The 10,551-nt window shown below is 40.3% G+C and overlaps 1 protein-coding gene across 2 annotated transcripts; it reads left to right on the plus strand.

Moving 5' to 3' along the window:
• The first annotated feature begins 1,807 nt into the window (after positions 1–1,807).
• mocos (molybdenum cofactor sulfurase) lies at positions 1,808–10,076 on the plus strand. 2 transcript variants are annotated; one of them, XM_020088011.2, is made up of 15 exons: positions 1,808–2,069; positions 2,151–2,240; positions 3,493–3,559; positions 3,669–4,313; positions 4,426–4,502; positions 4,625–4,824; positions 4,950–5,066; positions 5,150–5,530; positions 5,638–5,800; positions 5,916–6,003; positions 6,395–6,519; positions 7,915–8,011; positions 8,153–8,294; positions 8,391–8,495; positions 8,596–10,076. In XM_020088011.2, exons 1-15 carry the CDS (start codon positions 1,958–1,960, stop codon positions 8,683–8,685), a joined length of 2,499 nt encoding a protein of 832 aa, XP_019943570.2. In that variant the 5' UTR covers positions 1,808–1,957; the 3' UTR covers positions 8,686–10,076. The 2 variants fall into 2 exon arrangements, 1 of the variants encoding a protein (XP_019943570.2); XR_011246087.1 differs by lacking the exons at positions 7,915–8,011; positions 8,596–10,076.
• The last annotated feature ends 475 nt before the right edge of the window (positions 10,077–10,551 follow it).

A 10,551-nucleotide genomic window follows, 5' to 3' on the forward strand; every position in this document is an offset into this window, starting at 1 on the left:
ATTCAAGCATTTACTCCATGAGCCATGTGTGTCAGTCTGGACAGGAGCTCGGGATTATAAGTAGTGGGATTACTATAGACCTGTTGATGTAATCAGTTACAGTTACTAAAAGAAGAGTAGATCTCAAATGTCTTGGAAGGAACAGACTGTAGGTGACAGTTGCTATCATGTTTTTCTTTTATCAATATATGTTTAATTTTAATGTCATATCAGACATCTGAACACACATTACATTTACTTCTCAGGACTTATTTCTATGCTGTTCTATGATTTAAAATGAATCATATTTGAATTTATGGTGAAAGTTATTAAGTTTGTATCGTGTCATTTATTACTTTAGAAAAGGTTTTTTTATAATTACTTATTATATTAGAATTTAAGTTTCTTGAAATTAATACCTTGAAATAATTGAGGGACTGGGGTATCTTAAATAGATTAATAAAGAACTAATAGAACATTTACATCGTATTAAAATGCTTACAGTACTACACCAACTTTTCAGGTCTGGTCTGCAAAATCTGATTTATCAACATTTATCAAAATGACATATATTGTATAATGTGTGTGTAACTGTTTGTCTTTTACCAAGAATAATAATGTATGAGTCAGCATAGCATGCAGTATATTACATATAAAAAGATAGCAAAAATTGGTATGTACAATTTTAACAGCAAATATTTCTTAAATAAAAAGCTGTTGCAAAACAAAACATTTCTCATATCTTAGCACTTGGTGTAAATTCTGAAGCATCATTTAGCTCTGTAAATAGATATCAAAGGGAAAAAACAAAGACATAAAATAAAATCATTTAATTCTCAGACATTTAGCATAATACAAGACTCGCAATCCCTGATCATATTTAATTAGATTACATAGTTCATAGAGTAAGTATTTCATGGTTAAGGAATATATTACACACAGTATATGTATATATTACAGTATACACATTAATATTATTGTCCAAAGCCTATAGTTCAATAACATGTTCATGTTCATGTATATAAACACAATTAGTAAGATAATTAGTCATATCAATTTTATTTTAAATAACTTGTTTGTCACATGTGTTCTTGTCATTTGTATTTCAATTGAATTCACTTTGATTTGTATAAATCACAACCAAGGTGATCTCAAGGTATTTTCGTGGCAATTCTGCGATCCCACTCTGACAACGAGGAACGAGACAAAAATCTCTTACAGTCACACTTTAATGCTCAGAGCATGATACACAAGACAAAGGTTGGTTTGTAACATGCATGCCAGTGGAAAGCTGTTCTTTCTCTTTATACATTTGGCTCGTTCCTCCCCCTCAGGTTGAGGTCGTTTCTAAGCCAAAGGTCAGGATCTTCTGATGACATCAGGGCAACAATACCTTAGATTAGGCAATCAGGCCAAGATTCAGTCAGTTGCACAGGATTCAGCATGATCAAGGTTACATCGTAAAGACTCAATCATGATCATAGGGGAAATGAACATGAGTACATTCTGCATGATCAACATGTTACATTTCCCCTTACAGTATTTTACAAAACAAGGTCGAGACCTTACAGTATTTTAGTGAAACCCAACAGTTCCCACAACCAGCAAACACACGGTGTCTGTGTGTTTTTATCAGCTGATGGTTCAAGCTGTCGCAGATAAATCAGCTTTAGTCGTGGAGGAAGGAGGAAATCTGGACAAACCAGCTTGTCACATGGCGAAGAGCATTTATTACAGCACCGTTTCTACTACAGACTAAATTTGCCCCGTGGCTCCTCTCCAGCTCCAGTATGTGGGAGTGACTAAAGTTGCTGTGGTGTGTGACTGGTTGAGAGCAGCGGGACTTCGGACAGAACAAGGGGAGTGTGAGCCAGCAACTTGTCAATGAGTTTACAGACCGTGTGAGTGTTGAAATGTCTGGAAGCTCAGCAGTCCTGCCCTGTGATCTGTAGCTGTCCTCCTCAGCAGACAGCGATCGATGGATTTCCACAAACTTTGCTCGTTTGAAACGTTGCTGCAGGTCTGCGGCCGCTACGGTTATGGTGGGAGGCTGGAGGACGTGGTCGAGCGAGAGTTCGCTCGGGTAAAAGGTAAAGATCGTGCAGACATGGTGGAAGTGACAGGAGAGCACGGGCCGATCGCTGTAATAGCTGCTGTCTCACTGTTAACAGGAACCACGTACCTGGATCATGCAGGAGCCACTCTGTACCCCGAGTCTGCGGTCAGGAGCTATGGCCTGGACTTATCGAGGAATGTCTACGGTGAGAGAAGTGTTATTTTGGTAACACTTTATATTAGGGAACACATATCAACCATTAACTAGTTGCTTATTAGCATGGATATTAGAGGCATATTGGCTCTTTATTAGTCATTATAAAGCACTTATTAATGCCTTATTCTTAATGACCTTATTCTGCAACTACTCCATTGATTTACAGTTTTCCCTTAATAACCTCCTAATTATTGCTTATTGATAGTAAGTAAGGAAGTTGTTGTACATGAATTACAATCAAGTTCTTGGATATATTCACTTTGTGTGTTCCCTAATATAAAGTATTTTCAATGCAGCCATTAATTACTGTCAACCACAAAATTTAAAGGGCAGATCTATGATTTTTCAAAATCAGGGGCCATAAATGGGCCCCACTTTTCACATAGGGTTCAAAATTATATGGCCAACATCCATGCACAATTCCTGATCCAAGCTGCGTTCAGACAAACACTGAATCTCCTGACATTCTCTGTAGGGGTGGTATATGTGAAAGCACAAAAACACCTGAGTGAAAACTCCAGAGGAAGTCTGAATGAGCCCATGTGAGAACACAGCAGGGGGTCCTCCAAAGGACTCACTGAGAGCTCGTGGGCGTGATGATGTTGTTTCAAACATGTGACAGAAGCAAAACTGAAAAAAGAAAACAAATATACATATATCTATCTGTCTGTCCATCTATCTATCTATCCATCCATCCATCATCTATCTATCTATCTATCTATCTATCTATCTATCTGTCTATCTTTTACGTGTATATGCCATATTCGTAGAAGAGACAGAGGAAGATGTCAAGAGATCTTTTCGGACTACGCCAGTGTCGATATACTAGAATTAAAAACATGTGATCTCTTGAGCAGAATTAATACATCACTTCCTGCATCTGCCTGGTTGGCCACCACTCACCTGAATCCTCTTGAGATTTCTGGGTTGTTTCTTGAATGTGTCTGAGCGGAGAATCTCCTGCTGCATTTTGCATGTCTGAGCTCTTGTCTGAAAACTGCTTAAGTAAGGTGCACTTCATTCTTTGTTTACTGTTAGCTCTATAACTTTGAGAAAAGCCACACACCACTGAATATGTTTCAAAATTGTTTCTTGTTCAAGCACATTGTGTGCTTTAAAAAAAGCCTATAAAATAAAAAATAACAGATTGTCATATGTATTGTTCGTGTCAGGACAAGGGCCAATCAGAATTGGCTCCTGAACCCACCCATGTGTCTAAGTTTTGTTTATCTCCGCAACAGGGAACCCTCACAGCCATAACCCCAGCAGCAGATTGACACATGACACCATAGAGAGGGTCAGATACAGGTAAAGTCCATTCACGCCCTCATATACCTTTATAACGGGGCTCTTGTGAGACCCTTGGATTGTACTTTACTGCTTCAAATTAGTTAAAAAAGGGAATATTTTCTTACAGGGTATTGCAGCATTTCAATGCTGACCCAGAGGAGTACTCTGTGATTTTCACTTCTGGTTGTACAGCCGCTCTCAAATTAGTGGCAGAGAGCTTTCCCTGGAGGCCGGAGACTGCGAGCGAAGCGGGGAGTCACTTCTGCTTTCTCACTGACAGCCATACCTCTGTAGTTGGCATAAGAGGGTTGACTTCTGGCCGGGGGGTAGTTGCCTTGCCTGTCTCCCCACAGGATGTGGAAAACAGGGCAAAGGATGAGCCGTGGGGTGAAGATGATATTTGCCCGACGCCGCACCTTTTCTGTTACCCAGCACAGAGCAACTTCTCTGGGAGGAAGTATCCCCTTAGCCATGTGAAAGGCATCCATGCAAGACACCTCTACCCAGCGTGCGACCACCGAGGCCGCTGGTTTGTGCTCCTCGATGCCGCCTCTCATGTCAGCTGTTCCCCTCTAAACCTACAGGACTGCCCCGCTGACTTCATTCCCATCTCCTTCTACAAGATGTTTGGCTTCCCCACAGGGCTCGGGGCCCTTCTTGTGCGTAACGACGCAGCAGGCATACTAACAAAGTCTTATTTTGGAGGAGGCACAGCAGCAGCTTACCTTTCTGGAGAAGATTATTATGTGCATTCAGCAAACATTTCTGACAGGTAAAGTACTGCACAAGCCTGCCAAAGCCTTGATATTCACAGCTTACAGTTGCACTCTGTAGTTCTTGCATCCTTACTCTTAAATGCAATGTTTTCCTTCTCCCTGATACAGATTTGAAGATGGAACTGTTTCTTTCTTGGACATTGTTGCTCTGAATCACAGCTTTGAAGCTCTTTATAAGATCACAGGTGCTGTAACAAACCTCCTTTAATACCAAAGTTATAATGATGCATATGCAAGTTGTTCCTAATGAGTAATTGCCTAAGGTTAACATCAACTGCATCCCGTCTTTTACCCTTTTTGCCTTCAGGGGGCATGCATAACATCCAACAGCACACGTTTGGCCTGGCACGCTTCACTTACATGCTGCTGTCAAGTCTTTGCCATGGCAACGGGCGACCGGTGGCTCGGATTTACACCAAAGGCCAGTTTGAGTGTCCAAGCACACAGGGTTCAATTTTAAACTTTAACCTCATGGATTCTCATGGATCTATAATTGGGTATACTCAGGTACATAATTAGGGAAATAGGACTTATTTCTATTTCATAACAGTTTCAATACCACATGTATGTATAGGTAGTACTATACATATAGGCAGTGGGCTTATACTAAACTATTCCTCTGCTGTCCTCAGGTGGACAGAATGGCCAGTCTGTACAACATCCATGTGCGCACAGGTTGCTTCTGCAACACAGGGGCCTGTCAGTCCTTCCTCGGGATCACCAATCAGCAGATGAGGAGGAATCTGCAGGTAATATCAAGGAATAGGAAAAATGTCAAGTGAATTAAAGGCATGAATAGGTAGAATAAAACATTGTCTTTTTCTTCTTCAAGGCCGGCCACGTCTGCGGAGACGGCATCGACCTGGTGGACGGCCAGCCGACCGGATCGGTTCGCGTGTCCTTTGGTTACATGTCAACGTTTGAAGACTGTCAAAAGTTCCTTAACTTTGTTGCTGAGTGCTTTGTGGAGAAACCGGTCACAGTGGACGAAAAGAGACTAGAAAAGCTAAAAACAACCACAGAGGCATCCCTGGGCTCAATTGAAGATCCGCCAATCAAAATTACAAATGGAGAAATATATAAAGCAGATGAGAAGGAGCCCACAGAAGCATCACTGAAGGGATTTGGACACAGAGACTCAGAAAGCCACGGGGAGGCTTATACTCTCACCAGCATCTACATATATCCCATCAAATCATGTGGAGCACATGAGGTCTGAGCACAACACCACCCAGTCTCTTTTCATTACTTTTATTTCTTTCTCTGTCTCTCCTTATTTATTTCCCTGTCTCTGTTTTGACTGGGCTGTTCTTCATGCAGGTCCACAACTGGCCGGTGGGACCGCAGGGTTTACTATATGACAGAGGCTGGATGGTTGTGAACGCAAACAGCGTTTGCCTGAGTCAGAAGAGAGAGACACGTTTATGCCTAATTCACCCACAAATCCACCTGCCCTCAAACCAATTGCTCCTGCAGGCATCAGGTCAGACAGTCTGTCTGTGGCTCACAGAAAATAAACACACCACTTAGCCGAAGGAAATTAACCTGCAGGTGAATAAGTGTAAGTTGGTTATAATTTTTTTGCTGTTGCCCTGCAGGGATGAACACTATTTCTGTTCCTTTGGAAAACAACGCTCAAAAGCAGACAAGCTATCAGGTGTGTCAGAGCAAAGTTTGTGGTGACAGGTGAGTTGGCAAAGTTAAAACATCTGAAAGCAGCCGCTGCAGGAAATACTGTCACACATATCATTTGCTCCATATCTTTCATTCATATCAATGCATTTCTCTCACCCCATTGTTCTCTCGGCAGTGGATGGCATTATGAGGCCTCCCTCTCTCAGCTTCATATGAATTTCCTCTTTTTTGTTTTATCATTTGTAATGGAAAAACAAACAATGGGCAAGAGACGATATTAATGTCCTCAGACAGATACCTGCATGACGAGTCACTGGCTGAAAACAAAACTTTTCATCCAGTCATTCTTGGATTAGATGCACCGCAAATAGTAAACTGCATCAAACTCTGTAGATTTCCCCCAGGGCCTCCTGAATATAATCGTCCTCCCTCTTGCCCCCAGGGTGGAGACTGTCGACTGTGGGGATGAGGCTGCATCCTGGCTTTCAGACTTTCTTGGACAGCCATGCCGCCTGATAAGACAAAGTCCTTATTTCACCCGAGACATGAAGAAGAGGCCGAGCGGAGGTATGCTACATATAAACATTTTACCTGTTCTGCCTAGCTCTTCTTCCTGTGCTTCCTTTGCAGATTGATCTGTACAAGAGCAGTGCAAGGTCACATTTCTCTGCAAATATCTGGTCGTTGTAGCTGAGACCTTGCATTGCTTCCTGCTGCTTACTTGAAATTTAGAAATGTCATGTTTTTCTGCTTTTGCAAATCACTCTGTTTTGAAGCATTAGTTTAATATGTAAAAGGAGAATTCAGGGGAGGTTGGATAATATAATGATATATGAGTCCCAACCAGGGTGCTTGTATTCCAGGTAGGTGGAAAGATTATTAGACTCAACTCAAAGAAATTATAGATTAAGAATCATCCATTCACAAGATCATCTTTAACACCTGAACACCACCTGGTGTCACTGACTACATTTGCATGGACCCTCTCCCAAATAAGACGTCATTTCAATAATGATATTTACATGAGTTGCAAATAGAACACCTCCTGATTATGATGTATAACTGTTTACTTAATGTGTATAGGTTTGAGTACTTTAAATTTCTTGATTTGAGTTGCTTGTTCAGAGTATGACCTCATTCAGGTTAAGGTAAATGTTAACATAAATCTTTGACTATTGCCTTTATCAGGTTAATATTGGAATATTGCTGTCAATGGTTGAATTAGCTAAAATCAACGAATACATGGTAAAAGTAGCTTCAAGTCACAGAGAAATGGTTAAAAAGTCAAAAAAAGATTTAAAAAAAATACAAATATATAAATGCTAGTAATAAAATAGATAGCTTCTGCAACTCCATATGGTAATGATAAGCATGACTTGACTAAATTGACCAAAACCCTGGCAGTTTAGTGGTGGGGGGAAAATACATCATAAATAATCCCCACTTTATCATATTCAGATGAACATGTTTTGAACAGGTGCTGCTGATGAATGTGAAAAGGCTGTGAGGATATGTCAGACAGAAAAAGACTGATGTATAGACCTGTATCAGACAATATGAATTTCTAGTACATCAGAGACTCTAATATACAGAGGAGGCTATCAGCCCCACTGTTTTATGCATGTAGTTCAGTGTTCATGTTATGATGAGCCAGTAAACGACTGTATAATGTCTTCTTGCTCTCAAGGAGCTGTCAAGTCCAGTAATATTACCATGATGATGTCATGAATCTCAAATGAACCTCTACAATATTATATCACAATGTGTGGTATATTCATAGTGATTACTAATTCATGTATGTGGCTATAAGCGTGCATTTTGATCAACATTGATAAATGTAGTCATACATTTGCCACTGAATTTGTGGGCTCTTTGGGGATGCACATGGTTGAATCCAGAGACATGACTGTTTTGCTGAAGTCAAATAAATCAATGGAGTAATATGAAGTCCTTCCTTTCTAGCTGCCACCTCCACACCCCTCTCCCTGGTGAATGAAGCTCAGTATCTCATGATCAACCGTGCCAGTGTGGAGCTCATTCAGAAACAAATGAGCCGCAGGTTTGAACACAGAAAGTGTGATTAAAAGTATGCAGTGAAAAACACCAGGACGGATGGACGCCCAGACGTTCGTGTTACAGTGGATAATTTGCTAGGGGTGGCAAACTAACATGCAATTTCCACATCCCCTCTTCTCCTCAGGCAGGACTATTCTGAGGGCGATCAGCTCCTTGACACACAGAATGTCATTAGTCGCTTCCGAGCCAATTTAGTCATCACTGGAGTCGAACCATTTGAGGAAGATAATTGGTCACACTTGATTATTGGCAACACTCGATTCGTGGTGAGCTGACACTTTGAGATAAATGTTGAAATCTTCACATGCATTAAAAGCGGATTCCTCGGAAATTAATATGCTCTCTGTGTGATTAACCCAAAGGTCGCAGGTCCGTGTGGAAGGTGCCAGATGGTGGGAGTAGACCAGGAAACAGGGACCAAAACAAAAGAGCTGCTCATGTCTCTGTCTGCTTACCGCGGAGGGAAGGTCGGTCAAACACAATGATTTGCTCAGATGTTATGTTTGTGCCAGTGTGTTTGTGCATGAAAGGTACGATCCCTCTGCCTGTTATTTTGTGTATTTTTAGGTGACCTTTGGTGTGTACCTGACCCATGAGCTACCAAAGGGCTCCCTCTCTGTTGGCTCCCTCATACACCCCAAGCCACTCACTTCGTGAAGTGGTCATCTGCATCGACATCCTCTTTTATTTATTTTGGTGACATCTTTGGTCCTCACCACTCTCATTTCTGCACTGCAAGTCCTGGATCACGTCATACACTGTGAGGACTTTCTGTAGATCGCACTCTTTTCTGTCTTTGCAGCCTCAGTGCTTTCAGTTCTCTTAAGTGTCCTTATCACACTCACATTTTATTCCATCCAAGTCTGTTTTAATGGGGAATATAATGAGATTTTTGTATTTTTCCCCCCATGATTATGTTCTTTAAAGAATGTGTGGGAAAGTGGATGTGACGAAATTACAATTTGGATATGTGGCTGTTATTTTGGCCAAAAATGATAAGTCAGGCTTTAATCACTGTTCATGTTAACCTCCCAGACAGCTATTCCACTTTTTTAACCCTTGGAGGTTTATATTGTTATTTATTCCAAACACAACACCACTGTAACTGCTTCCAGAATTCAGAAACATGTTTCTCCCTTTAATGAAAGAACCTACCAGACAGTCAGTGCTCGGTACATACTCCCAAGTGGTGCGGAATTGGACATAATATTTTATGCCAGCATGTGTAATAATTTGAAAAGAGCAGTAAGGTTAGGTTTCATGGCCAGCAGAACTTTTATTCTCAGAGTGACATGCTCAAATATAAAGTATATATGAGCTGTGCTGCTGTCAATGTCTGGTAGTAAAACTGGTCCTATGCTGGTCACCCATGGTGGAGTTTTTGAAAGATGCTGTGTATCCCAATGTTTTGTTATGCTGATAGCAGGTTAGTCAGTGTGTGTGTTTTCAATTCAGTTTGATTTGTATAGCGCAAAATCATAATATACATTATCTCAAGGCATTTTACATAGAAGGTATATAAATATATACATATATATATATAAAGCCCTTTCAAACAAATGCTGAGGTAAATATAGATGGATGACAATTTTAAGGAAATGCCCTTGTAAAGTGTCTTATTTAATATTTTGATGATGTCGACGGGCTACGTCTTATAAAAGTCAGAATATTTCAGTTTGGTTGAGATCTGGTGACTTCATAGGCCATCAGAAATGATTCACATAATTTCAATACTCGTCACCTCCTTTAGTGACTCATTCACTCTGGTTCTTCCTTCATTATGTCACTCATCTCTACCTCCTACTGGTGCACAGTCTGTACAACAGTTGTTGTGCACCCTGGCAGTGGCTGTTACTGAGAAGCCTCATTGATTTGAATCAGCTGTTTTATTTATTAAATACAGACAATTATGTGTGAAATAATTTAATTAAATAAAAGTTTATTTAATTGCAGCATATTTAAAATAGTAATATAAGTAAGGTATGTACTGTATATGTCCATATATAATGTAAGGATGTAATTTTTATAATAAAGAATATGTTTTAATCGCATTGTAAGATACTTGTTTGTGTCACATGACTTTCAGTGCCAGACCAGTAAACAATGTGTCAGATTTATTTAGACCGTAAATAAACATGGATGACACATGAACAACACTGTACAAAACAAGACTAGTTTACTAATGAATATTATATATAGATTCATGCATATATACATACACAAATATACACATACTTGTGTTTATATACATGTAATTTGTGCAAAGATCAGCAGCAGTGGAATCGTAAAGTAAGCAATATTTGATAGGTCACAAAGTGCATTGTTGTGTGTGTTATTTTTTCTAAAGCTAAGGGGCAGTGTGTGTTTCTGGACCTGATTGCCTGTGGGTAGAAGCTGTTTGCCAGTGTTGTTGTCCTGGACGTCCACACTTCTGCAGTGAGTGTGAAGAGGCGGTGTTGGGGATGCGTGCGGCCCCTGATGATGTTCGTGCCTTTCTTCTATCATCAAATAAATCATTCGGAC

Source organism: Paralichthys olivaceus, chromosome 14, assembly GCF_024713975.1.
Source record: "Paralichthys olivaceus isolate ysfri-2021 chromosome 14, ASM2471397v2, whole genome shotgun sequence".
Classification (NCBI taxonomy): Eukaryota; Metazoa; Chordata; class Actinopteri; order Pleuronectiformes; family Paralichthyidae; genus Paralichthys; species Paralichthys olivaceus.